Raw genomic sequence first — 25,237 nt, 5'->3', positions numbered from 1 at the left:
TCGCCGGTGCAAAAAAATACGCCGGTGCGACAATGACTTCACACTTGTCATAATCTGCGTATTCGAAGTAATCTATGATATTCGTCGAATGAGCCAAAGATGCTACTGTGAATTATCGGTGAGTGGAACGCTTGCATTACCACCTTCAGGGAAGATGCCTCGACAAGGAGACTTGTCACATCGCAGCGTTCGGAGCTACTGTTGGAGTCATCCTTCTCGGAATGCTGCTGGTGTTGGTGTTGGATCGTTTGGTGTGGTTCACCCAACTTCTGATAGACGAAAGTGAGCCCTCTGATGCCTTCGTAAACTTCGGCACTGCGTCCCAAATCTACAAGACAATATCGTCAGTGCTGGAGGACAATTAGATTGAATATAAGTATTATCGCCGATCCAGATAGGATGGTTGGTTGAACATGAGTTTGCGCAAATCAGTTCATAGCTTCAGCACGCTGCTTGATCTCATCACGCTCCTTGTCCTGTCGAGCCAGGAAGCTCTTGCGTCCAGTGGCGCGTCTGTCAATGAGCTGCTTTCGGTTGAAGTCCATCTTCAGCTTGGTCAGGACACAGTTCCAGGGCTTGAGGGGAACCTGCACGGAAGTGCCGTTGATCTTCTTGACGGTGACCTTGTCAATGTAGATACCGTACTTGCTGCGCTTGACACGAGTAATCTTGCCCTCCTTATCGTGGTGGCAGCCCTTCATGACAATGACCTCGTCGCCAGAATGGACGGGGAGTCTCTTGATGCCATAGCGCTTCTGGAGCTCCTTGGACACAGGAGCGGACATCTTAAGCCTGCGCTGTGCCATAGTGGCATTGAAGTGCCGAAAGCGAGCTTTGTTCCTAGCGCATCCCATGTTCAACTGTGTCATAGGGCCCCAGAATTCCCGATTTCGACTGGCCGTTTTGTCCCATTCAGTCACTGGAGGAGGAACATGAGCGCCTAAGATCACATATGGGAGGTATGGTTTAGAGTAAATATGATTGCTTTGTGATGTCGCACCCAACAGATCCTCGTCAGGTCGTTTCGGAATATTTAACGTGTGTCGACGTGGTCCTGATGCGGTGACTTCCAGATGCGATGTGGATGAGGCCTTATCGGCGGCAACGGCCGACGTCTCAATTCGGGACAATCACAAGCGGAATTTCGCTGGGAATAATTCAGTTTGGCGAATCTCCGGAGATATGGTTTCCGCCGACAGTGTCAGGAGCATTAAGCTCCGCAGCCGTCCTCAGAGGAGGAACAGCAAGCTCCAGAACCAGATAGAGTCACTCGTTCCAAAGGCAGCTCGTCGAGTGGAGAATGAGGACCGATTTTGGGTGATCGAAGGAGTGGAGGATGAAATCGTCAAGGTGAGCGATGGGTTGCGTCCTCATGCAGCTGGCGGACGTGTCGATTAAGCACACAGTGCTTTTTAGAGACTGTCGGAACGTGCAAGTACATTTGAAGCAAAAATGTAACAGCGTCCAGATGTATAAGCTGAAGCATTGCCAATTGTTGGGGGAGTCTGTGATCTCCTCCGTGGATTTGAATGACTGCGAGAGCTGCCAGGTGCAAATCCAAAAGCGAATCCCCACGCTCACCCTCGAAAAGAGTGAGAACAGTGAGATCTACCTGCCCTGGGCCAGCAGAGACGTCCAGGTGTTCTCCAGCGGCGTTCGCGCCGTTCAGCTGTTGGTGCCGTCAGCTGACCCACTAACTGAACCGGATTGGGAATGGGAGCGACATGCGCTTCCAGAGCAATTCCAGCATGCGTACAATGGGTCGAAGTTTGTCACCCAGCCGGCTGCCGGTCTGGCGGAATGAATGTAAACGAATTTGAATCCGGGTTTCAACCACACATGTGAACGCAGCGACTCACGTCCGGTTCCGACAATGAGCTGACACAGCACTGCTGACAGTCCGAGCCTCGCACACAGTTAGCCGTAGCGGTCAAGTAGCTTTGTCGTGAGAATTGAGACTTCTGGTCGTTCATCTGGCAGCTGGACAGGCACCGTGAGAACGTTTGTGGTTTGTGGAATCCGCAGCAGGTCCCGCAAAACTCCATTCTGTGGCACCGCTGCCCACGGATTGCTAAGCATTCCGCGTCTCGATCGGTCCAGTGCCACGCGGATGAGCACACATCGCTGGACATTTGCCTGAAGTCCATGAGGTGTCCACCTTGGATTGTTTGGTGTATGACCCGAGGCCCCAGCACGAGATCATCGAAGAGCACCTGGCCTGAGCCTGCAACGAGTCCGACTCCGTCGCTCTCCATTGGACGAGAGGCCATGTCTACGAAGGCTCGTGCTGTCTCACCGGAGGGCAACTCCTGCACCACCTCCAGCCGTTTTGGGCAGAAGACGACTCGGATGTGTGACCAGGTCTTACTCGGCATCTGAGTGAGCGGGGTTAGGTCGTGGGAGGTGAGTTTTCGGTCAGTCGTACGGCGAACAATTTTGGGTTGTTGGTGAGCGCCAAAAATCAGAGCCGTATAGGTCTTGGGACCGTGACCAACAACTAGCCCTCCAATTGCTCCTGCTTCCTCCAGGTAAAACGATAAGGAGATTACGCCGTGGTGACAAGACGTCGAGCCATGTATGGCAGCCAACGACAACGGAGGACTGAGCGGGTCTTGCTGGGGTCTGAATCGAATGACTGAGATTCTTCCCGCTTTGTTCTTTTCAAACGACCAACTTTGGTGATCGTCGACGTTGTCCTCGTCATCTAGTTTCGAAACTGAAAAGGTTTCATCAAATCGACCTCCGTCCTCAACGTTTCGGCGAATGGAGCAGGATGGTGGCCGAGGTGGCATCACTTGCGCCTCAGGTTTCTGGCATGCCAGAGATAGGACTTGCCATTTCATGAAGACCATGGGACTCTCGCTTGCGGATACCCACAACGCCGAAGAACCAGCCGTGAAGGATCCATCCAAGGTGTCGAGGAGCAAGTCTTTCCGATCATTCACGCAAACGGTCAGCCGGTTCTTCACCGCTGTCGCCCTAATCTGGTTCAGTCAGCCAGAGGCACCTACACTATACACTCCAGGCCCCACAACTACGGGAGTCGCCATCAATAAATCCATGGCGTTATCCACAACTCTGTACAGACAAAAGCGACCACGGGGCTTCCCAATCTCCAAGGCAGCCAGATAGAAATTACGCTTGTCGACGGCCCGGAACGCAAGGCCCACGACAGCTTCACTCGCTGCGATTACCTGCACGCTTGACTCAGTTTCATAGAATCGCTTGTCAGATAGGAGGTATAGAGCACCTTGAGCTACACCCTGCACGACAGGTGTGGGCACCTTGGTGTCGAGAGCAATTCGGCTCTTCTTACTCCCTACACCAGCGACGAAGGACCACTGAGCTTTCAGTTTCCGTACCTGATCCACAACCACAAAGGAATCTGCAGTCCTTACCTCCTCCATGGACCAGCTCAGAAAACCAGAAGTCGAGGTGTAGCTGTCGTTCAACCTGTGCACCTCGGCATCTCTACCTTCCAGCTGCCCTCCAAGCCCAGAGACGATGCTCATGAACTTGTCCACCTGGTCATCACCCTGCGACATGGTCGATATTGACTCCAGATCCAGCTGTCGGTGCGTCTCCTCAGCGGGCTTCACTGCGTCGCGACCTGCAGTCAGCGCAGAAGCAGCCATTTCCTGGGCGATAAACGCCAGCATCGGGTCCACTCCATGTATCTGGTCTGTTGTGTTCAGAGTCTTAGTGACGAGCTCCTGCTGCTGCTCATTCAAAGTTTCCTCAGAACCTCCAGACTTCTCCTCCTCGAAACGCCCTGGACGGCTGGTGGGGTCGAAGGAGAGAGGTCCATTGTGAGGACTGGACTCATCGGCCTGTTCCTCAGAGAGAGGTCCATTGTGAGGGCTAGACGGAGCAGTCTCCTCATCCCCCTCTTCCTCAGCATTTTCCTCAGCATTTTCCTCTTGCAAGAACCCGCTCTCAGCGATGTCGTGTTGCAAATCCTCATCATCCAAGCTGTCCGTCTCCAGCTGCTCAGCTTCCTCATCATCAACAGGGCTTCGTTTCAGCTCCAGAAGTGACGTGTGGGCCAGCGTCGGCTTTTCTGAAGGGTTGACTGTTGGATCCTCCGATTCTTCCTCAGCGGTCCGCTCTTTCTTGGCTTCAGCGTTCGCTTTTCGGCCTGCTGCCAGCGCCGAGCACACATTCTCTTCCGGCTCATCTTCCTCCTCAGTCTCAGGCAAATACGTAGGCTGAGACTGCAATTCGTAGAGCTCAATGGGACACGGCTCACTCCGGGGCGCGAGTCTGAACACCGTTGTGGAAAGTTCTGGAGCTGTGTGCGCTTGGATGCCGTTGGCCATTGTTCCTTCAACCTTCTCGAGAGGTGCACGTTGAACCATGAAGGTAAACATAGAGGCTGTTTGACAGGCGGCCCTCTACTCACTGCTGGACTTAAGTCCCATATGGACAGCTGCTCGACAAACAGATGATGAGGGGTGGTAGATCTGGTTGCCAAATACCACCGCATCGCTTGTGTCACGGCAGTGCTGGGGGCAGATCACATTCACAGTGGTGACCACATCGTTGACGTCGAAGAGAATATCTTCGCCGGTCGTCTCACATGAGATGGGGGCAGTCTCGAAGGTCGAGGGCGACTCTGGGAATTCGCACACCAAGGCCGAGACGTCGGATGCTGAAAGGTTACTCCATTTTGCAAATCCGAGTTCTTCGTCATGGTCGCCACCCATGACTCCTCCAACAGGCATACCGAAGCTGCTCAGAATGCTCTCCGCAGATGCCACATTGACGAGTGAGCTCGTCACATCCGTTCTATCGAACGCTGACTTCCAAACGCCCTCGCATTGGCCAGTAACGCAGCCGAAGTCGAAGGCCATCGGCACCAGGGAACTTGGCCGGGGTATTGCATCCAGCAATTCCAGGGCGTTGGTCAGCTGTTTGACGTCTGCTGGTGACTGCAAGGTCACAGGGACCAACCCGACTTCAGCGCATGTACGAATCACATCATCAACGGAGGAAATCTTTGAAGAAAGTCCGGGCTGGCTCTTCCGATGCAGAATCACGCGAGTCACTCCGGATTCCATGTCACAGAATGCTCGAAGGGGCTCCTTGGTGCATGGTGGTTCCACGAAATAAAAGCCGGTTACAGCAGTGGGAGTCCGTCGTTTTATGGATGTACACGATGCTGCCGGGATGTTACGGGCGTCACCGGCGTTCATCAAGGAGCCCTTCAGCTGGCTATTACGGAGTTGGTTCTCTTGCAACGTCCGAAGCTCCAGTCCCATCCCTTGGAGCACTTTATGGTCGTCTTCCACGTCCTTCAGGTCTTTTTTGTTCTCCTTTGAGCACTCCTCAGCTTTAGGAACCGTGTCGAGTACATGACCCACGGCATAGGAGAGGGCTCGCATACGACTCTTCACGTCGTCCTCCGCTCCTAGCATCTTTCGCATGGCAAACGTGTCTATATCTCCAGTGGACACTCGGAAGAATTTATCCCGCATGTCATCCGACTTCGCACTCTCCCGACAGTCCTTCACGACCGGCTTCAGTCGGTTGACCAAAATCTTGGCTGTTCGGATACCGTACACGTACTGTTTCGTGCCCAGCCCCCCTGGCAAGGGCAAGTAGCCAAGAGTAGGATGCGGCTGTTTCAGCTTGAGTTTGATGTAACGTGCCTGTGTGCCGCCCACATCGTCTATTGTGGTATTCGAGGCGTTGGCGAAGTTAGACTCTGCAACGGCAAAGTGCTCGTTGTCGTCTGAGACCTCCACATCGTAGGTGAAAGGGGGGTATTCCCAGTCTACCTGGATCTTAGACAAGCGTTGTCTGGCACCCAGGTCTATGGAATACTCCACAAGATGGGGGCCAGAGTCCGCAAAGGCCATAGAACTCCAATACGTTGTAGTTTTACCGTCGATCCCACTCTCAGCTCCGTGGCTCTCGCTGGCCGAGCTGCTTGCTCGGGCGGAGATGCCCTCGCCCTCCTTTTGCAAATCCATCATCCCAGCCTTCGCGCCTTCAAAAGTCAAACAGAACCGTGAATCCTCCGGAGCCTTTAAACCTGACCGCAGCTGATCGTTTGCTTCGAAAAACCATTGACTGCGTCCATCTCCCTCCTGTAGACTTAGATTGCAGATGTTCAGCTGCAGTTCTCCACCGTTCTTCGACACTCCATCCCGAACCTCGATACACAAAGGACGAACCTTGGCATCCATGGCCACGACGAGCTGCAGCTGCAGATTCTGGTTGTATCTCCACATATCACGTCCGTCGAACGCTGCGACGCCATAGGTGCACGTATCCAGCGTGATGGGCGCGAACTCCTCAGTGATTCGTCCGTCCGCCACGTGGATACAGTACTCCTCCTCTGGAGATTGGATCCCGCTGACAAGCAGCTTGGGGACGTCACCGCTCTGCAAGGCCTTCACTTCCTTCAGGCCCATGTAGATGTGAGGAGCACCCCGCATCTTGAGCTTAACTGACTGGGCCATGTACGTCTTCTTGAACGTGATTGACTCTGTGAACGCTGCTTGGTTGTTGGGGGTTCGCCGCCAGTTTTGAATCACACTCTCTGATTTGCCATCTGGGCTAATGGCAACGAGTATCTGTGTGCATAAACAATCTGCCTCACTTCCTCAGGACTGTAGGTCCACGCCAACTCCAGTCCACTTATTGGCTGTGGGCGACTGAATGCACCAGTCCACACAACAATGTCCATCTTGCTGTGGTTGCCTGAGGAGCACCAGTACCCTGATCCATGGTCTAGCGCCTTCTTCGCCTCGAATTCGGTTGGGTCTGTGCCCACGTTAGTTGACGTTGCTGACGCCGCTTTGAACGGCACAACCTGTTCGTTGGCCAAGGCCAACGGTAAGAAAAGCCATAGCTCTACACGCATGACTGATTTTATGTAAGTCACGCACTACAATTGCCGTCTACCTCCTGAGAAGAGCATCTGGTGCGTAACCCCTTTTTCGCTCACGCTGACCACCACCCAGCTCAGCATGGTGAGAATCATCGTCACGAGTCCCAGCCACGTCGTCGTCACCACCAAGAAGGCCAACCACCAGATTAGAGGGCAGGTCTGGGAACAGGTTTCTGCCGATGTGACCCAGAAAGTGCCTAGAGACATCCAGATGAAGGCCGCCTGAATTGAGTTTCAATGTCTGTCTCACCAGCAGCAAATAGAACTCTGCGATGATTGCGATGCTGTGTGGATCTCGCCCCCTCCCCACTCATGTGACTTCGTCTGTCTCAGCCTCTCGATCATGTACCCAGACGGAATAGACTGCTGACGCGGGCTCCGCTGACTCACCAAGAAAACTGCGTCGAGATGAGGAAAAGGTTCTCACCGCCAACGACAGTCCAAAGTTTCAAAGGCGCGTCACAGGGCAGGCTCCACGAAGCTGCCAAGCATAACAGGCTCACCACATCAACAACCAAACAGACATACCCAGGCAGAGCGAGTTGTCTGGCTGCGTCTAACCTGTTCATGGACGGAAATGAGGATGAGTGACGAATGAGGAAGTTTGAAAGCACGCATGAGTGGCGAATGTCGGATTTTGCTTATTTCGAAATTAGCATGACGAAAGACGATCCTGCTCCTTCTCCTGGGCCGAAGAAACGGCCTCTCCACAAGCTCATTGTGGAGGAGGCAAGTACCGACGACAACTCGGTCGTCACGCTCAACGCCAAACGCATGGACGAGCTCAACCTCTTCCGTGGCGACTGCGTCCTTATTAAGGGTAAGAAACGCCGGGACACTGTGTGCATTTGTCTGACCGACAATGACACCGAGGAGGGCAAGGTCCGAATGAACAAAGTTGTCCGCAAGAATCTGCGAGTTCGTCTAGGGGATACCGTCTCGTTGTCGGTGCCGCCTGAGGTACCCTACGGTCGTCGCATCCACGTCCTGCCTCTTGATGATACCATCGAGGGGTTGTCAGGAAACCTCTTCGACATCTACCTAAAGCCCTACTTTCTGGAGGCTTATAGGCCTGTACGCAAGGGGGACCTCTTCCTGGTGCGAGGAGGCTTTAGGCCTGTGGAGTTCAAGGTTGTTGGCGTTGACCCCGGTGAATTCTGCATCGTGGCTCCCGACACTGCCATCCATTGCGAGGGAGATCCTGTCAAGCGAGAGGACGAAGAACGTATGGACGAGGTCGGCTACGATGACATCGGCGGATGCAAACGCCAGATGGCTCAGATTAGAGAGATGATAGAGCTTCCCCTACGCCATCCTAGTCTCTTCCGTACTCTGGGTGTGAAACCCCCTAGGGGTGTACTGTTATATGGACCTCCTGGCAGCGGGAAAACATTGATCGCTCGAGCGGTTGCCAACGAAACGGGAGCATTCTTCTTCCTCATAAATGGTCCGGAGGTCATGTCGAAGATGGCGGGTGAGGCTGAGGCTAACCTACGACGGGCCTTTGAGGAGGCCGAAAAAAACGCTCCTGCCATTATATTTATTGATGAAATCGATGCTATCGCTCCCAAGCGTGAGAAGACCAACGGCGAAGTAGAAAGACGAGTGGTGTCTCAGCTTCTTACGCTCATGGATGGCCTCAAGGGACGGGGCCAGGTTGTCGTAATTGCGGCTACTAACCGGCAGAACTCCATTGACCCCGCTCTTCGCCGGTTCGGCAGGTTCGATCGTGAGATCGATATCGGTGTTCCAGACGACACCGGTCGACTAGAAATCCTCCGCATACACACAAAGAACATGAAGCTGGCACGTGACGTCAACCTAGAGGAGCTTTCTTCGAAAACGCATGGATTCGTTGGCGCTGATCTGGCCCAATTGTGCACTGAGGCGGCGTTGTCATGCATCAGAGAGAAGATGGATCTCATTGACTTGGAAGACGACACTATTGACGCGGAGGTACTGGCTTCGATGGGGGTGACGCAAGACCATTTTAACAACGCGCTCGGCGTCTGCAACCCTTCCTCTCTACGTGAGACCGTGGTGGAGGTCCCCAACATCCACTGGGATGACATCGGCGGCCTGGAGGACGTGAAGCGCAACCTGCAGGAGATGATTCTCTTCCCCATTGAGCATCCGGAGAAGTTCGAGAAGTTCGGGATGTCGCCCTCGCGAGGCGTACTCTTCTACGGCCCTCCCGGTTGCGGTAAGACCTTGTTAGCCAAGGCCGTGGCTACCGAGTGCAGCGCCAACTTTATCTCAATCAAGGGTCCGGAGCTGCTGACCATGTGGTTCGGTGAATCCGAGGCAAACGTGCGTGACACATTCGACAAGGCACGTGCGGCAGCCCCCTGTGTGCTCTTCTTTGACGAGCTGGATTCGATCGGTACTCAACGCGGAGGAGGACATGGGGATGCTGGTGGAGCCGGTAGGTTTCCTGTGATGATTATCAGTCTGACTGGCTATTCAGCTTCTAGGCGTTTAGTCAACTTTGATTATAAAAGGCGATGCTGAGGACTACACATTTTTTTTTCAGGTGACAGGGTTATGAACCAACTCCTTACGGAAATCGATGGCGTCGGTCCCAAGAAGAACCTTTTCTTTATTGGAGCCACAAACAGACCTGAGTTGTTGGATGAAGCCCTTTTGCGGCCAGGACGATTGGATCAGCTCATTTACATCCCCCTTCCGGATCATGCTGCCCGGCTGAGCATTTTGCAAGCTACTCTCCGCAAATCACCTGTCGCTGACAATATTCCACTTAGCTTCGTGGCCCAGAAGACTGAAGGGTTCTCAGGGGCGGATTTGGCGGAGTTGTGTCAGAGAGCTGCGAAAGCGGCTATCCGCGATGCTATTGCAGCGGAAGAACTCAAGAAATCTTCTGGCGAGGAAGATATGGATCTCGACGCCATCTGCGGACACATAACTCGCAGACATTTTGAGGAGGCCTTTGCTGGCGCTCGCCGATCTGTGACCGTGACAGACCTTGGGAAGTACGACCAATTCCGCATGAAATTCGACCCTGTGTACAAGACACAAACAGGTGGAGAAGGTATCAGCATCCAGTGGCCTAACACTGGTAACAACAACAGCCAAAGTGGGAAGAGATTCAACATCGAAGACGACGACGACGACCTGTACAGTTGATCAACACAGTCATTTTCTTCTCAACCTTACACGTACACCGTAGTGATCTGAGAGTGTAACAAGTCTTGTAGGGTTCCAGAAGCCAAAACAACCGCCATCGATAACCACACGTGGCTGCATAAGTGACCGGCGGGCGACTCACCGCTTGAAACATGATGCCAGCTGCCTCACAGTGGAATGCCGCCAATCCCCCACGCAATTCCGTTGGCGGCAAGAAGATGTGGTCGCAGCGTGAACCTTGACAATCGGCGTGAGGACCTGCTGCGTTGAGCGGATTCTGCGGAGTCCAGGTGTAAAAAGAGGACTCGTCATAGCCTGAGTGAGTGCTGCTACTGGTTGTACGGTCCAGCCAATCACCTTCCCCTAGAGATTTACACAACGTAGAAATCTGGGCACGATAGAAAAGGTCCTCCCACCCCTGAGACTCAAGGAGGTTATACGTGGAACCACAGAGGTCCGGGGCCGCGTTCAGGTCTCCCATCAGCACAGGACATTCATTGCGCCGTGCTACCGAACGGACAATATCCAGAACCTGGGCTAGTTGCTTATTCCGAAGGTTCTCCATCTGCTCCGATTCGGGGTTCACAGCGCCGCTGGCCAAATGGACGTTGAGTAAGCAGACGTGACCGACCCCTGGCACCACTATCGTGGTCTCCAAGATGCCTTTGCTTGCAAATATACTCTCAATGATCGTTGCGGACGTGAACTTGTGAAATTTAGATGTAGTTATCGGGAACTTCGACAAAACCAGCAGCCCGTTGTGCATTGAGAGACACCCCCCTGACGCCCTACGAGCGTGGAAGGGGTAGATTAGCCTGAGCGACTCGATGATAGAGTCCGCGTGACTGTGCTCATAAACCTCCTGCAGCGCCACGATGTCAGCCTCGGATGACCTGAGGGATATTGGCATATGGCCCAGTCTTCTCGACGCGAAGGCAGGATTCGTATACACCGAGATTCCGCAGACACGGTAGTCAAGAAGACCTGCGTTGAACGTGAGAATCGTCAGGCAGTCCACTTGCGCGTCGCCGCCGCTGTTCTCGTATGGTCCTTGACAATGAGACTCATCCCTCAGTATATCCGCTTCCAAGGACTCTAATACAGTCGTCTCCTCTAGGCGGTCATCGAAGGTCAACATAGGTTCTCGGCTCGTGGTGGTTAATGGAAGTCCAGCAATCTCGGGCAGTCTGAGCCCGGAGCTCACAACCGCTCCGGTGAAACTCATTCCGCGTTTGATGTCCCGAAGCGCGTCGTTAATGGTGTTCGACGAAAACGGAGACGTGAAGTCCGGTCCGAGCACACCTGGGTGCGAATGCCGGCGCGCCTCTCCACGTTCCATCTGGTCGGCAGAGACGTTAAGCGGCCGAAGATCGCGTGACATGGTTGTGGCAACGGAAAAGCGCCTTAATTTTTCAACGTTTCAACTGCGAATCACGTTGCGTTGGAAAGCAAGACTTCAACTGTCGTAAGAGTCAACCTTCAGCTGCCATTCACGCTGCCGTCGTTCAAAATTCGCCGCCTCTAAGGCGGCCTCCGCTGCTAACAGCTCCTGGTCTTCTGCGTCTCGCCATCCGAAGTAGTCAGGTGTGATGTTCCGACTTAGCTGTGCCCTGGTCTTCCGCTGAGGTAGTGGCTTTTTCTCGGCCTCAAAGAGGTCTCGGACTCCTGGCAAGTTCTTGGCCGCTCCGTAGTACTTGTATCCGCCGGCGCCCGCAAGTTCTACACCCGCTTGGTCAAAGCCTGAGGCGTTGGCGGCTCGGTAGTCTGGGCCACCGAGTTCCAAAATCCGATTCTCCCATCGATGCTTCTCTCTGATGTGACGATTGATTTGGTCGTTAAGCTCTCGGATACGCATTTCGCCAAGGCCAGCGTTCTGGATCTCACTAACTTTCACGATGATCTGACATTCCACCTGCTTCCTCCAATACTCTGCTTCACTGGAGTTTGTCACAGACTCAGAAAACCGCGGTCTCCGCCCGCCTGCACCCCCTATAGTGACCGCCTTCTTAAGAGTCTGCCATCGGTTGAGCGTCCCCAGGGCTTTCTCCGCATTACGCGCCATTTTATTACGGAATTCTATGGAACGACAGGTCGTTCAGGTGGTCGGAAACGTCGTCGAGCGTGCGCTGCGAGAGAAGGAGACAGAGCTGGACAATGAGCTGTTCACTTTGAACAACCAAGATATAGCAGCTGAGGACGACATCGATGCTTTGCGTCAACGCCGTATGGTTCAACTGAAGCAGCAACGGCAGAAGATGGCACAATATCGGGAAAAGGTGGAGGCATGGGTGGCCAGTTAAGCAGAATCACGGCACCTACAAGGAACTCATCGAGGAACGGGAGTTTTTCCAGGTCTGCAAGGAGAGTCAATTCGTCCTATGTCATTTTTATCGCCCGGCCACTCGTCTTTGTTTAGAACTGGACGAGAAGCTCGACTTGTTGGCCCAGAAGCACCTCCATATACGTGTGGTAAAGATCAACGTTGAGAGAGCCCCCTTTCTCTGTGATCGGCTGAAGATTTTCGTCATTCCGTCAATGATGCTAATCAAGGACGGCCAGGCTGTTCATACTATGATTGGGTTCGAAGAACTGGGAGGAACTGAATCCTTCGAGCTCTGCGACCTCGAAGCAGCTCTAGCATTGCACGAGTTCCTCCAAATGAAGACTCGTGTCTAACAGATTTATAGTCCTCTGCGTTGCGAACCTGAGTTGTAGTTGAGTCAGCAATAACAGATTTTATAATGGAGGCCCTCTTCGCGAGTATTAAGTACGCCGCAGCCATAGACCTCACGCAGAGCGCGAGGCCAAATCGAGCCCACAAACGACATGGAACAGGTGAGAGCTCGAGAGCAAGAACGGAAGGCTGAAGCGGATCATCGGCGTGCCAACGCACCCCCACCTCCGCCAAAACCAGAGGCTCCTGCACGTGTGGAGATGAGGCCCAGCGCTACTGGACTAGCAATGGCGGCAGCGTTGAAGGGAGGAGTCGACCTGAAAAGTCAGTTGAAGCCCGTGAAGAAGGTCACCCGGGAGCCTGTAAAACCGAAGGTCCCCCTCAGGAAGGCCAAAGTACCGGCTAAAACTAAGCAGTCAGGTCCTCCAGCGAGGAAGTCGCCCCCACCTCCGCCTCCAACAACGAAACCAGGATCTCCACCGAAAAAGACACCGCCAGTCCCAGTAACTCCTCCAGCTCCACCAGTAGTGGTTACTCCTCCAGCTCCCGTTCCACCAGTGGTGGCTGCTCCTCCTCCAGTAACTCCCAGCCCTTCGCCACCATCAAGTCCGAGCTCCCGACCTCCTCTACGGGCTCCGTCCGCAGGTCCAACGAAACCGCTTGCAGAGTATTCCGTTTGCAGTCGCAAATCTACAACAACTTCGGAAGGGGTTGACAAGAGACTCCCCCGAGACGACCCTTTCGCACCATGGGGGCAGACACCTCGTAATGTCACATGCCCTTGCATGACGTACGACCACCCTGAAGCAACGGTGGGACAACGGATGTTCTACTTCCTGTCCTCTCTGATGCGACCTACCTACCGAAAGAGGAAATAATTTTCATGCCGAAACCAACCTCGAAGGATGATGTTTTCTCGACACAAAATAGTTCTATTCGTGATGTCAGACTTCTCCTCAACGTCTCTGGACGATATGCTGATAGGTGTTGTAGATCTGATGCCTGACCTCCAAAGGGAGGTGATCGACCAGTGGGGAGACACGTACACAAGTCTGACACTGAAGAGTGAACTTATGCATCAACCTGCAAAAGACAGCGTGGGAGTCTCGGTGGAGGCAGACACGACATCTCCTTTTATGAAGGAGATCAACGGACAGATGGAACTCTTCAAGAACGCTATGGACATACTGGAGGACTCCGTCGTCTCCATCGAAGAAGCTGCCGTCACCCTTCGAAAAATCACAACAGATGATGAGGAGACAGTTTTGCAGCGAGACGTCGCCCGTCTTGTTACCAGAACGAATGGAATCGTTCTTGGAATGAAGAGAGCGTTGGATAACATGAAAAATCACATCCAGGTGGCTAAAGAGCAAGCGGGTGGCTCAATGGCAGGAGAGATTTTGATCGCTCAGAATAATCATCAAGCGGTCAGCAAGAAACTGCGATCTGAGGCCCTTAACTACCAAAATGCTCAGGTGACTTTCAAAGAGGGTATCACTGGTAAGATAAGGCGTAAGCTTGTAATCGTCGCTCCTGAGCTCGAGAAGAAGGACATCGACGACCTGGTCCAGCAGGGGGACGGTCAGGTGGTAAAGCAGGTGCTCGTCCAGCGCATGACAGCTAGCGAGGACATGGCTCACGCTGTTGCGAGTGTGCAAGACAAGTACGAGGCCGTCAGGATGCTAGAGAAGAGCGTAGCGCAGCTGCACCAACTGTTCGTCGACCTTGCTGTCCTGGTAGACGTTCAGGGGGAAAGGCTCGACAATATCGAGGCCAACGTGCAGGCTGCCGCTGAGTACGCGGAGGAAGCAAACAAGGACCTTGTCAAGGCCCTCGAAAACAAGAAGAAACGGCAAAAGGTGGGTGCCTGGGAATCGGACCACAGCGCGCTGGGATCTGCGTCTGTGTAGCCATCGTCGTCCTGATCGCTGTCTTGGCCCCAACTCTGGCGGTGTGAGGTGTGAGGTGTATTCTTACACAGCGTTTTCAAGTGACGACAACTCGTAGGAGATGCTCCGTCGGCGGCCTGGATGAAACCTACATCCCAGCCCACTTTGCCGATATAAGCTCTGGCGCTCGTCTGGGACCGGCACCTCCAAACTCGCCGATAGATCCTGTGTAACAGTTTCGTTACGACCCACTCTATCAGATTCGGTGAGCTCACTGGTCATGTGAAGGAGTCGGTCCACGGTCAAGACGCCACTGGGAGGCTCGTTTGCTGGCTGGGCTTCTAGCTCATCCGAGTGGCGTAAGATGTCCACTGCGTACAGCAACTGACGGGCACGGCTCTCGTAGGGGATGTTTTGCAGTCGGGACCGCAAGTCGTGCACCAACGCAGGCCTCATTGTGTGGATTATGGTCCCATCATCCGCTAATACATCGACGCTCTTCTCTTTCACCACGCTCGAAACCTCGTCCAGCGACTCTAACGTACTCTCCAAAGTCATGAAGTTGTCTAGCGACAACAGTGATTTGCTGTGGAGCCTAGGTAAAGAATCCAACGAGTTCTCAGGCAAAATTGCCTGCAAATCCAGAGGCTCAGACGTCTCATAGGCCGATACTCCCTCCAGTGAGTAGCTGTCGATGGGGAGGGGAGGGGGTGCCTCGACACCTTCTGGCATGGTGACTTGTGGAAGAAACTTTCTCGGCGGTTCCAAATAATAAAGTGTCTCTGGTGGAAGCGACTCGTCTAGGAGTGTGTCGTCTCCCAGCGTTTCTCTCGACGTGTCCGAAAACATTTTGACACTCTGCGATCTCTCAGTGGACGATGCCACTATAAGTTCGGGACATTCATTGGAGTAGGCAGATAGGGGATCCACTCTGTGGATAGGCGGGGCAGCCGCACGTGGAAGGTGAATGGCCCGAATGGGCGCGGACGCACCTCTAAACTTTGGAGGTAACGGTTTTTTCTTGGTAACGGCAAATAAGTTGTGGGATGCAAGGCTCGACTCAGGACTGAGGGTGGGTCTATACTCCAATGACTGAAACTCAGCGGAGACCTGTGCATGCAGCACGTCAGGGTGATCGATGTCAAACGTATCATCCCCAGCGTCCCACTCATCTCCAGCGTCCCCAGCGTCCCACTCATCTCCAGCGTCCCACTCATCTCCAGCGTCCCACTCATCTCCAGCGTCCCACCCTGAATCATAAGTCCCTGCGCGAGACCACGAAGTCTCTGTGTAGGACCACGACATGGGGTCGTACTCGAACAGCGAGGCTCCGTCGGAGTAAAGCTCGCGTCCGCTTCGAGAACGCACCACAGTCATGTTCGCCTCCCAATCTACATCGGCGACTTCTGAAGCCTCTGCATCCACTAGATTTGACTCAGAACGGCATGCAGTCTCCTGAGGGTTGCGGATCCGAGTGTCATTAATCATGATATCAGTCACACTACGAATTCAGGTCACTTGCCCATCGGCATCATATCTTCCTTGTCGTCCCAGTGGCCATCCTTGGGGGGTCCCTTCAGACCCGCAGGTTTCGCCATGATCAGCTCGTCCACGCGCAAAATCGTGAGGGCCGAGTCCACTGCTAGTTTTAACGCCCACAGGCGAGTTTCGAAGTGGTCCAAGATCCCATTCTCTGCCGCGTCCAAGCAAAAGCTCGGACCATCAACGTCCACTCCAACGGTCGTAAGACCGTTGGAATGCTCGTGTAGGAGCTTCGTCAAGGCCTGCATTGTGTCGTGGCCTGCGTTTTCCGCAAGTACCTGGGGTACTACACGCAAGGCCTCCGCGAAGGCAGCAATAGCGTACTGCTCCAACCCTGTGTGGACCTTTCCGAAGTCTTCAATTCGGCCAGCCAACGCCATATCCGCCGCTCCCGCACCCGGGAGGAAGCGCACATCCTTCGTCATAGACTTCACACACAGCACGGCGTCCTCAATCGCTCTCTCGACCTCGTCCATCATGTTGTTAGTGGAACCTCGAAGGACGATGGTTGAAACCACCGAGTCGCGACTTTTGATGACGGTCACCATCTTACTGCCGATCTCGACCTGCTTCACGCTATCGGCGAAACCAACCTCCTCTGGAGAAGGCGCTCGCATGTAAGTGAGGGGGATGGCCCCGACAGTCCTACACAGCCTGTTCAACTCGAACTTCGAAGGAGTTCGAATGGTCAGCATGTCGTACTTGTTCACATAATGTTGCGCCGTGTCCGAAATGTTTCCTCCCACGATGATCACCTCGACACCAGCGTCCTTGATGGCCTTCACTACCGCCTCAATTTTCGTTTCGTCCTCAGCAGTGAACTGCATCAACTCCTCAGCAGTGTTGACCAACACAGTCCCCTTGGTTTCCGTGCTGACCGTCTCCAAGCCTACTCCAAGGGCCATCGCCTTGCAGGCGCCCTTGGATGTGCACCGAGAAGTGGGTGGTCTCTCGTGAACAATGCCTTCGATGACCTCTGAAGCGGCAAGAGATCCACCAGTCACCTTACTCACTCGAACATTGTCGACATTGAAAGCCGCTCCCGGCTTATAAACCCGACAAGCGGCCTTTGCCACCAACTTTGCAACCATATCCTCCATACCGTAGCGTTTCGATGCCACAACGGTTCTAACGGCTTTCTCCAAGTTGGCTTCATCGGCTACTTCAGGGATAGACCAACAGACGAACTCCGGCAAAATTCGCAACGATTCCTGAGATGCGATCTTGAATCCACGAATGATGTCGGCGAGGTGCAGCCCTTGCTTAATCAACGCGCTCGCTTGGCTAAGCAGTTCTCCTGCAAACACCATAACGAAGTTTGTGCCATCTCCGAACTCGGAATTCTGGAGTTGCGCCGCTTGGACAAGCAGCTTTGCGGCTGGGTGTTCGACCTCCATTTGCTCAGTCATGACAGCGGCGTCAGAGGTGACGAAAACCTTGTCGATGTGGTTAACGAGAAGCTTCTGCATGCTCTGAGGCCCCATGCTGGACCGAAGCTTGCGAGTCAGCGTGACACAAGCCTCCACGTTGCGTAGTACAGCCTCCTCAGTTCCTGAGTAGTGTCGTCCTCCGTCTTTCAACAACGACGAGACCCCTGTTTGGCTAAACATCGACGATGAAAAATGAGCAATTGGCACATGATCCGTTACCACAGCGAGGCCGTTGACTACAGCATCGTCGCACGAGAGGAGTTCCAGAATACTCCTGTGGTTGGGTACATACGAGACACCCCAGTGACCTATGGGAACATAGCTCCTGATTTCCTCGTCTCACCCAAAATAGCTATCGTATTCTCCTCCATCGACTCCTACAGACGTGACCCCAAGGACCTAACTCAACGCATTGAGCTCACGGTTAAAGGCCACTACTCCGTCCGCATCCTGCTGTTTTTACTGGATAGCAGCGGTTGCGAGTCGGCTCTTAAGGAGCTGCACACCTTAGCTTTCCGACACAACTTCAGCCTTATTGTCTCACCCGGCCTCGTGGACTGCGCGCGTATTATACAACTAGCGTATGGCCAACAGAATTCTGGCACGGATATGATAGAGGGGCTCCGAGAGCGAAATCCGAAAGACCGCCTGGTGGGAATCTTGACCCAGGTGCCCTTGGTCAACAAATCGGATGCCGAGACGCTGATACGAACCTTTGGGTCCCTCTCTGCAATTCTACTGGCGTCCAAGGAGGCGCTGTTGGATTGCTCTGGCATTGGCGAACGGAAGTGCGACTCTCTGTTAAAATGTTTCGGAGATTCGGTTTACTCATGACACGGAAGCAACTGGGCCAGAGCCATGGCCAATGGTGCATGCATGCTTAGAAGGGACACTGCAGACTTGGGGTTCGCCGCACACATAAGCAGCAGCTCACTGTTCAAGACCACGTCGGATGTTCCACTGAAGGTCAACCCTGTATTTTTCATTTGGGCCGTGGGCAGGCCTGGCAGGCGGTCCACCAGAGGCAAGATGACTGGCGAGAGGCCCGTTATTCCGCTGGTGACTGCGGTCCAGGTTTTGTGCGACCACAAAGCCGGGTGATGGAGAGCGGACTGCAAATTCTTCCGTTCGGTGGGGCGGGCGTCAAGCATCATGCCTAGCATCTGGGTCCAGAGGTCGCCGATTCTGAAATTTACGAGGTCGTTAGTGGCTGCGTTCAGCAGCAGGCCTTCCAAGTCGTCCATGCTGCCGAACGGGTGGACTCCAGCAGTCATGTACGCCAGGTAGCACCCTGCCGACCATGTCAAGGCGTGGTCAGCCAGGCCGGATGCAGAGCTCAGCGTCCTGTCCTGTGAGAGTCTGAAATCTTGTAAAACTACCTCGGGTGGCTTCCAGTAGCAATCTGGTACACCTATCAACGCTCGTGTCAACTCTGGGTGATCCCTCAACAGCCCAAAAGTCCTAGCTACAGCGAGAAGCAGCGACTTATACGGAAATTGAACTGCAGGAGTACCGGATTCGCTGTCATACATGACGCTGTACTGATCCAGTGCATCAACGTAGATACCTTGCTGACGCAGCGCTTCGAGTTGCCCCAACACCTCCCTTGCAAAAGACTCCTTGTCAGAAACGGGAGTCGAAATCATTTGTAGACCTGCTACTTGGACCACGAAGAGGCAGGTAAGGGTTTCCAGTTGACAGGTGCCACTTTGGACCACCTGAGGGAAGGCACATCCCACTCTAGCGGCAAAGCGCTCAGCGAACTCCAACGTCTCCATAGGCAGGGGGAGCAACCACACGATAACCAGCCGTCCCTGAAAGAGCCCCTGAGCGCAAGACCAGGTGAAGACCTCCAACTCTCCCCTCTCTACTAAAAGGTTGGGATGGATCTCGCGGGTATCGGCGTTGACATGCCGGACGATGTGAGCGCATGGGAGCCTTCGATGGATGTTGTGTCTCGACTCTTGAGAAGTGTAGCGAGGCAGAGTGAAGTTCGTTAGCCGCAGCAGATTTGTCGGATGGGTGGAAGGTCGGAGCTCTTCTGGACTGTGTGCAAAGGGACAATACTCCCTGTCGCACTGAAAGGGGTGCTCCATCACCTTTGAACACGGCAATGTCTTATAAACATCCGGATGGTAAAACACCTCTTCCAACGTGTGCGCAAAAGGACAACACTTACCAGCTTCGCATGTGCTCAAGGCAACTGAAACGATACCCTCACCGTCCAGGCGCACATGGCTACATAGCCGCGCACAATAATTGGTACGGGTCTGATGTGAGCGACTCCCAACACCCACTAAGTCCCGTCGACACCATTCAGAGGTATGAGAGTACTGGCACGATCCGGCAAAGCGACAAATCCCACTCTGGAGCAGCCTTTTGCCTGGATGACTGGCCACCAGGGGCTCACAGTAGTTCGTCCTAAACTTTAGAAGCTCATCAGGTTTAAGCGGATCCGACAGAGACATGCTGCAAAATTGCCGGTCGCCGGTCTCACAAGGCTACAGAGATCGTACTATCGATCGCGCGCCTACAGAAGGGGCACGTGCTGAGGTTCTCCACGCAGGCGGGACAAACTCTTCCGTGGTGACAAGGGACGAGAAGGACACTCCAACGCGCTTCCATACAGATGACGCACTGCAACTCGCGAGTGGCTGCTGCAAGTTCCTGCTGGACTTGCTCCGAGGCTGCATTGAGCCTCCTGATTTGGGCCGTGAGAAGCGAATTTTCATGAAGCGCGTCCTGAAAGTTCGAGCGATCCAGATCCGACAAGCCGGATGCGGTTGCGCGAAGGCTGTCCTTCTTGAGTGCCGACACGAACTGGTTGATAGGAATATGGGTTAAACTCGATGGGCTCTTTGACAATTGATTCTCGCTAACCTCCGCAGTGCGATCGAGCAGCTGAAAGGGAGGAAGATCCAAAGTGCTCCCCGAAAATACTAAATCGGCCCCGGGCACGATATTCGTGGGGTTGCTGGGGCTCAATGCCAGGTCACGCATAGCGTGGTTAAGTGCGTTATTGACGCTGCGTTCGACTGCGATGAGATTAGCGAGGCTGGCCGGTGGATTCCCGTCGCCAGCAGAGGCTGCCAATCCTCGTCGCGGTCTCTCCTTGGGTTCCTCAACACGTATCATCCCACGGGTGGCTAGAGATCGTGAAAGCCAACGTGGAGAGTAGAGGCGCTCTCTCCGGTGGGTTCGGTGAAGGTCTATAAACCAGTCACGCCAAGTGTCCCACGCAACAATGACAGCCCTCCGGATGTCTTTCCCGTGGACGAATTGAGGCCCGTCATCATGGTATGGAAATGAGACCTGGTAGGTGTCATTGTCGACTATCCTGGCAATCCGTCCGAGAAAGTCGCTTGGATCTGCCTCATCTGGTTCAGCTGGAGGAATTTCTGACGACCCAGGATCTAGGCGAATGTCCACGAACTCGCGTTCCCTTAGGGGAAGGTCACCCAGACAGCGAAGGCACTCGTCACAGGTCGTGGCGCATTGGAATCTCGTGCACCCACTGCTTGGCGAATCGGCAGGCAAAGCCACGAAGCCTCCACCGTACTTTAAGGGACTAAGTGGTTGAATCATCTGCACTGAAACGTTTTCTGAGTCCCCGTTATCGTACCTAACGAGAGCGACGTCTCGATCAGTGCTACTAGAAATCACAGTGGCGGGCCAATACCTTCCAGCGAATTCTTCCCGGTCCCGACGAGATGAGGGAGACCACCAAACGCGTACCCGATGACCCCTCAACAGCTTCAGGAACTCCCGCTGGCGGATATGGTCCAGCAGGATGTCCAACGCAGAGGTGGAGGTCATCTGGATTTCCTGAATGACGGAAGCTGGAGGGGGAAGATGCCCCATTGGCGGAGTTCCAGTCAAAAGGCCCTCGAGGCCAGAGAGATGCCGCAGGGACGAGCAAGCCACGAACAACTCGTCGAGAAGGGAGTAAAATGCCCAGCGCACGTGCTCAGAAGCAATGCAGTTGTTAATCCGCAACTTCGTCACGGAATTGCGCATCACCACGAAGAGAATCACGTATACCAAGTCCATAGATAGGCTGTGTGCATACTACGGATACCCCACCAGTTGTCTGAGAGGTTCAACTCAGTCACACTGGTCGGTAGAAACTTCAGAAGATAGGCGACGACGCCATCTGAAACCCGTCCGTTGAAGGTAAAGGAGTGTAGTTTTACGTTTCTGCCAAGGAACGCTCCGAAGAGCTGTGTTTTGCAAAGGAACCGTCCTTACCTGCCCAAAAGAATGCCGGGCCGCCTGTCGTTCATTCAGGATGGCGTGCCAGAGCACACTCCAAGTCTTAATCTCGAGCACCTCAAGATGATCTACGGCCACGAGCTCCTCGATAAGCGTGCGAACTAAAGCCTGGTTCCGTTGAGGCTGCGGGCAATCACATTCGAACAACAGATGTGTCACGCTGTGCGAGGTTATGAGGTCTCCCAAACCAACGATAGTCTCTGCTCTGGGGTTGCTGAGGTGCACCTTTCGGAGCCTATGGATCAAGAACCTAGACAGGCCCGGCAGGGGTTTGGGGACTTCGGTCCTCCGAGCCTTCTGGACTTTAGTTACGGCCCTGCCCATGGGCTTAATCGCGAATTCTTCGTCGATGGATCAATACGACGAGTTTGGAAACTATATAGGTGGAACCTGTGTTGGAGTTGTAATGCAGGGCCGGACGCGGAATCTTCCTCAGAGGAGGATGCGTGGCTTGGCGAGCTTTCCACGGCCGCCGCTCTACAAAGGGCAACAGAGCAGTCCCGCCAGACAGATGGGGAGTTGCCTCGTCATGTAGCCGACATTCTCATCCACGACGAGCATGCCAGAGCGGTGGTGCCACACGAAGATAAACAAGTGTATCCAACAGCACAAGAGGTGTACGGCGATGCTGAGGTGGTCGTACATGAGGAGGACACTCAACCCATTACCATGCCAATCGTAGATCCGCAGGTCATGTCTACGTTCGACGCAGTGGAAGCCCAGTTCCCCGAGGTGTCCTTTGATTTCGATTTCATGGGGGGACACATGGGACTACCAGAGTTTACTCGGCTCGTAAGCGTGGTAGGACATCTCCATCACGGGAAAACAACCCTAATTGACATCTTCGTTAATGCTACGCACTCCGGAAAAAGTGGGTTCTTGCGGGGCTACCCACGCAGATCTCCACAATCGCGAGGTCCCTATGCGCTACCTAGACACTCGCAAGGACGAACGAGAACGGGAGCTGTCGATAAAGGCCGCTCCAATGTCACTACTGCTACCGAATTCCCAGGGAAAGACGCATCTAATTTCCCTGATGGACACGCCGGGGCACGTCAACTTCGGCGATGAGGCAACAGCAGCCATGCGACTTTCGGATGTGTGCCTGCTGGTGGTGGACGTCGCGGAGGGCGTTGTCGTTCAAACGAAGAAGCTAATCCAACAGGCTGTCGAGGACCACTTAGATATCATTCTGGTCCTCAACAAAATTGACCGTCTGGCCCTGGAGCTCCGGCTTCCTCCAGTGGATGCCTATACCAAGTTACAGCTCGTACTCTTCGAAGTCAATGAGCACATCCGGACGTGTAGTCAGTTGTTGGGTCTGCCGGCGCAGCGGATGGAGCCAGCCAAGGACAACGTGGCCTTTGCTAGCGGAGAAAATTTCATCTTCTTCACTTTAAGCAGTTGGTGTCGAATCTACCGCCAAGTCTTCCAGGATCCTGACCCCGTCGAGAAGATCGTCGACCAAACAGATTTCGACTCGCCCTTTGCGGAAATGAGCCGGTATCTATGGGGAGATCTCTACTACGATCCGGCCGTAGGAACGATATCTAAAACGGCCCCGTCGCCTGACACGCCGAGGTCGTTCGTCTCTCTCGTGTTGGAGCCTCTGTGGAAATTATTCGCCCATGTGGCTGCTGAGGAGCGTCCTACTTTGGAACCTTTCCTACAAGAGCTGGGTGTCTTTCTGAAGGCGTCTGACTTCGCTCTTGCCCCGCGACGATTGCTAAAGGTTGTAGGGTATAATCTCTTCCAGTCAGCGCCTGAAGCACTGGTGGACATGCTCACCTTCCATGGTAAGTCCCCCAAGTCAGCTGGTCCAAGCAAAGTCCAGCGTTTGTACTGCGGTGACCAGGACTCCACGCCAGCAGCAGATATGGCCAATGTCGACCCCAAGGGCGTTTTAGTCGTCCACACTGCCAAAAACTACCACAGACCAGGGTTTCCGACTCGATTCGACGTCTTCGGTCGTGTGATGTCTGGCACACTTGGTAAAGGCTCCCGAGTCATGGTCTTGGGCGAGCAATACAGCCTCGACGACGACGAGGACTGCGTAGTGAGGGAAGTTGAGGGGCTATGGATCCTGAATGGCCGTTACCGAGTGGAGGTATCCCACGTCCCAGCTGGAAACTGGGTGTTAATCGCTGGCGTAGAGGCTGGGGCGACCAAGACCTCGACGCTTACCGATGTCGCGAAAGGCAAGTTGGAAGTTGCGATCTACAAACCGCTACGATTCGCTTCGCCAGCAGTTGTTAAGGTGGCATGTGAGCCATTAAACCCGAGTGAACTGCCCAAGATGCTCGCTGCACTAAGCTGCATTGACCGCTCATACCCGTCTGTCAACATCAAGGTTGAGGAGTCCGGTGAGCACGTGATCGTCGGCACTGGTGAGCTATACCTAGATTGCGTGCTTCACGACCTACGACGAGTTTATGGAGATGTGGAGATAAAAGTGGCTGATCCAGTAGTCTCCTTTCAGGAGACAGTGCTGGAGCAGTCCTCTCAAAAGTGTACGGCTACATCTCCCAATGGCATGTCTGTCCTTTCTATGATCGCCGAACCTCTCGAGCTGGCGGTCGCCAAGGACATAGAGGCTGGTGTGCTTTCCTTCACCAAAGATAAGCGCGGTGCCTCCAAGATGTTGCACAACAAACATGATTGGGACCTTCTGAGCGCTCGCAGAGTCTGGGCCTTTGGTCCAGAGAGCCATGCAACTGAAGGGCCCAACGTCTTTCTGGATGACACCCTTCCAGACGAAACTAACCGACCCCGACTCCTGTCCACAAAGGACATGCTGGTGTCAGGGTTCCAGTGGGCTGCTCGCGAGGGGCCTCTGATCGAGCAGGAGATGCGTAACACCAAGATTCGCCTGCTTCACGCAGATCTTGCGGAGAACCCCATTCATCGGAGCGGCGGTCAAATCGTACCCACCGCACGTAGATGCGTCTACTCGGCCTTTCTGACGGGATGCCCTCGGATCATGGAGCCTGTAATGCTGGCGGAGGTGCTCTGTCCTGCGGATTGTGTGCAGGCGATCTACAACGTGGCTGCCAGAAGACGAGGACACGTAGCCAGTGACCAGCCTCGTCCTGGGACACCTCTCTTCGTAGTGCAGGCCTACATCCCAGCCATTGAGAGCTTTGGATTCGAGACGGACATTCGAACTCATACCTCAGGCCAAGCCATGGTGTTGACCGTTTTCGACCATTGGGATCTGGTTCCGGGTGATCCATTAGACCAATCAATAGTGCTTCGTCCCCTAGAGCCCTCACCAGCGCCTCACCTCGCCCGAGAGTTCCTATTGAAGACTCGCCGAAGGAAAGGCCTTGCTGCCGACGTCACGGCAAACAAGTTCCTCGATTGAGTGTACAAATAGTGGTTTCATCGA

At 54.0% G+C, this 25,237-nt stretch overlaps 14 protein-coding genes across 30 annotated transcripts; 7 read left to right on the top strand and 7 right to left on the bottom strand.

Moving 5' to 3' along the window:
- Positions 1-88: 88 nt before the first annotated feature.
- Positions 89-365, top strand: KVP17_005179 (uncharacterized protein; the record flags this gene model as incomplete). Its single annotated transcript, XM_068514985.1, has 2 exons — positions 89-118; positions 150-365. 2 exons carry the CDS (start codon positions 89-91, stop codon positions 363-365), a joined length of 246 nt encoding a protein of 81 aa, XP_068374207.1.
- Positions 366-428: 63 nt separating this feature from the next.
- Positions 429-869, bottom strand: KVP17_000541 (uncharacterized protein; the record flags this gene model as incomplete). 2 transcript variants are annotated; one of them, XM_068523671.1, is made up of 1 exon in its annotated part: positions 429-869. In XM_068523671.1, the coding sequence occupies one exon, from the start codon at positions 867-869 to the stop codon at positions 429-431; it is 441 nt and encodes a 146-aa protein (XP_068374197.1). The 2 variants fall into 2 exon arrangements, with proteins under 2 accessions (XP_068374197.1, XP_068374198.1); XM_068523672.1 differs by having other exon boundaries at positions 429-854.
- A 313-nt stretch (positions 870-1,182) lies between these two features.
- Positions 1,183-1,804, top strand: KVP17_000528 (uncharacterized protein; the record flags this gene model as incomplete). 2 transcript variants are annotated; one of them, XM_068523497.1, is made up of 2 exons in its annotated part: positions 1,183-1,350; positions 1,379-1,804. In XM_068523497.1, 2 exons carry the CDS (start codon positions 1,183-1,185, stop codon positions 1,802-1,804), a joined length of 594 nt encoding a protein of 197 aa, XP_068374175.1. The 2 variants fall into 2 exon arrangements, with proteins under 2 accessions (XP_068374175.1, XP_068374174.1); XM_068523496.1 differs by lacking the exon at positions 1,183-1,350 and having other exon boundaries at positions 1,373-1,804.
- Positions 1,805-1,829: 25 nt separating this feature from the next.
- Positions 1,830-6,871, bottom strand: KVP17_000524 (uncharacterized protein; the record flags this gene model as incomplete). Of its 5 annotated transcripts, XM_068523476.1 has the most annotated exons (5): positions 1,918-2,039; positions 2,066-2,984; positions 3,012-4,375; positions 4,403-6,581; positions 6,608-6,871. In XM_068523476.1, the coding sequence occupies 5 exons, from the start codon at positions 6,869-6,871 to the stop codon at positions 1,918-1,920; spliced, it is 4,848 nt and encodes a 1,615-aa protein (XP_068374164.1). The 5 variants fall into 5 exon arrangements, with proteins under 5 accessions (XP_068374166.1, XP_068374164.1, XP_068374165.1 ...); XM_068523478.1 differs by lacking the exons at positions 3,012-4,375; positions 4,403-6,581; positions 6,608-6,871 and having other exon boundaries at positions 1,830-2,843; XM_068523477.1 differs by lacking the exons at positions 1,918-2,039; positions 2,066-2,984; positions 4,403-6,581; positions 6,608-6,871 and having other exon boundaries at positions 2,994-4,358.
- A 684-nt stretch (positions 6,872-7,555) lies between these two features.
- KVP17_000531 (uncharacterized protein) lies at positions 7,556-10,042 on the top strand (the record flags this gene model as incomplete). Of its 3 annotated transcripts, XM_068523540.1 has the most annotated exons (2): positions 7,556-9,323; positions 9,432-10,042. In XM_068523540.1, 2 exons carry the CDS (start codon positions 7,556-7,558, stop codon positions 10,040-10,042), a joined length of 2,379 nt encoding a protein of 792 aa, XP_068374182.1. The 3 variants fall into 3 exon arrangements, with proteins under 3 accessions (XP_068374182.1, XP_068374180.1, XP_068374181.1); XM_068523538.1 differs by lacking the exon at positions 9,432-10,042 and having other exon boundaries at positions 7,556-9,409; XM_068523539.1 differs by lacking the exon at positions 7,556-9,323 and having other exon boundaries at positions 9,443-10,042.
- Positions 10,043-10,068: 26 nt separating this feature from the next.
- KVP17_005180 (uncharacterized protein) lies at positions 10,069-11,423 on the bottom strand (the record flags this gene model as incomplete). The annotated part of the gene is made up of 3 exons (XM_068514986.1): positions 10,069-10,156; positions 10,185-10,374; positions 10,400-11,423. 3 exons carry the CDS (start codon positions 11,421-11,423, stop codon positions 10,069-10,071), a joined length of 1,302 nt encoding a protein of 433 aa, XP_068374208.1.
- Positions 11,424-11,498: 75 nt separating this feature from the next.
- KVP17_000535 (uncharacterized protein) lies at positions 11,499-12,104 on the bottom strand (the record flags this gene model as incomplete). 2 transcript variants are annotated; one of them, XM_068523583.1, is made up of 1 exon in its annotated part: positions 11,499-12,104. In XM_068523583.1, one exon carries the CDS (start codon positions 12,102-12,104, stop codon positions 11,499-11,501), a length of 606 nt encoding a protein of 201 aa, XP_068374188.1. The 2 variants fall into 2 exon arrangements, with proteins under 2 accessions (XP_068374188.1, XP_068374189.1); XM_068523584.1 differs by having other exon boundaries at positions 11,499-11,897.
- Positions 12,105-12,120: 16 nt separating this feature from the next.
- On the top strand, positions 12,121-12,718 carry KVP17_000537 (uncharacterized protein; the record flags this gene model as incomplete). Of its 2 annotated transcripts, XM_068523606.1 has the most annotated exons (2): positions 12,121-12,318; positions 12,347-12,718. In XM_068523606.1, 2 exons carry the CDS (start codon positions 12,121-12,123, stop codon positions 12,716-12,718), a joined length of 570 nt encoding a protein of 189 aa, XP_068374191.1. The 2 variants fall into 2 exon arrangements, with proteins under 2 accessions (XP_068374191.1, XP_068374192.1); XM_068523607.1 differs by lacking the exon at positions 12,347-12,718 and having other exon boundaries at positions 12,121-12,342.
- A 65-nt stretch (positions 12,719-12,783) lies between these two features.
- On the top strand, positions 12,784-13,594 carry KVP17_000547 (uncharacterized protein; the record flags this gene model as incomplete). Of its 2 annotated transcripts, XM_068523740.1 has the most annotated exons (2): positions 12,784-12,809; positions 12,838-13,594. In XM_068523740.1, the coding sequence occupies 2 exons, from the start codon at positions 12,784-12,786 to the stop codon at positions 13,592-13,594; spliced, it is 783 nt and encodes a 260-aa protein (XP_068374205.1). The 2 variants fall into 2 exon arrangements, with proteins under 2 accessions (XP_068374205.1, XP_068374206.1); XM_068523741.1 differs by lacking the exon at positions 12,784-12,809 and having other exon boundaries at positions 12,869-13,594.
- A 63-nt stretch (positions 13,595-13,657) lies between these two features.
- On the top strand, positions 13,658-14,626 carry KVP17_000517 (uncharacterized protein; the record flags this gene model as incomplete). The annotated part of the gene is made up of 1 exon (XM_068523406.1): positions 13,658-14,626. The coding sequence occupies one exon, from the start codon at positions 13,658-13,660 to the stop codon at positions 14,624-14,626; it is 969 nt and encodes a 322-aa protein (XP_068374153.1).
- A 63-nt stretch (positions 14,627-14,689) lies between these two features.
- KVP17_000546 (uncharacterized protein) lies at positions 14,690-16,093 on the bottom strand (the record flags this gene model as incomplete). 2 transcript variants are annotated; one of them, XM_068523729.1, is made up of 3 exons in its annotated part: positions 14,690-14,742; positions 14,770-14,830; positions 14,858-16,093. In XM_068523729.1, 3 exons carry the CDS (start codon positions 16,091-16,093, stop codon positions 14,690-14,692), a joined length of 1,350 nt encoding a protein of 449 aa, XP_068374203.1. The 2 variants fall into 2 exon arrangements, with proteins under 2 accessions (XP_068374203.1, XP_068374204.1); XM_068523730.1 differs by having other exon boundaries at positions 14,690-16,093.
- Positions 16,094-16,119: 26 nt separating this feature from the next.
- On the bottom strand, positions 16,120-17,757 carry KVP17_000538 (uncharacterized protein; the record flags this gene model as incomplete). The annotated part of the gene is made up of 1 exon (XM_068523621.1): positions 16,120-17,757. One exon carries the CDS (start codon positions 17,755-17,757, stop codon positions 16,120-16,122), a length of 1,638 nt encoding a protein of 545 aa, XP_068374193.1.
- A 644-nt stretch (positions 17,758-18,401) lies between these two features.
- On the bottom strand, positions 18,402-21,627 carry KVP17_000519 (uncharacterized protein; the record flags this gene model as incomplete). 3 transcript variants are annotated; one of them, XM_068523447.1, is made up of 3 exons in its annotated part: positions 18,402-19,960; positions 19,988-20,046; positions 20,075-21,627. In XM_068523447.1, the coding sequence occupies 3 exons, from the start codon at positions 21,625-21,627 to the stop codon at positions 18,402-18,404; spliced, it is 3,171 nt and encodes a 1,056-aa protein (XP_068374157.1). The 3 variants fall into 3 exon arrangements, with proteins under 3 accessions (XP_068374157.1, XP_068374155.1, XP_068374156.1); XM_068523445.1 differs by lacking the exon at positions 20,075-21,627 and having other exon boundaries at positions 18,402-20,045; XM_068523446.1 differs by lacking the exons at positions 18,402-19,960; positions 19,988-20,046 and having other exon boundaries at positions 20,071-21,627.
- Positions 21,628-21,999: 372 nt separating this feature from the next.
- On the top strand, positions 22,000-25,213 carry KVP17_000526 (uncharacterized protein; the record flags this gene model as incomplete). 3 transcript variants are annotated; one of them, XM_068523491.1, is made up of 3 exons in its annotated part: positions 22,199-22,232; positions 22,262-22,720; positions 22,749-25,213. In XM_068523491.1, 3 exons carry the CDS (start codon positions 22,199-22,201, stop codon positions 25,211-25,213), a joined length of 2,958 nt encoding a protein of 985 aa, XP_068374169.1.
- Between the last annotated feature and the right edge of the window lie 24 nt (positions 25,214-25,237).

The sequence above is a fragment of a genome, assembly GCF_019968985.1.
Source record: "MAG: Porospora cf. gigantea B chromosome Unknown PgB_NODE_42_length_56408_cov_115.256, whole genome shotgun sequence".
Lineage (NCBI taxonomy): Eukaryota > Apicomplexa > Conoidasida > Eugregarinorida > Porosporidae > Porospora > Porospora cf. gigantea B.
The sequence above is the reverse complement of the archived record's forward strand: the minus strand, read 5'-3'. Positions and strand labels throughout refer to the sequence as shown.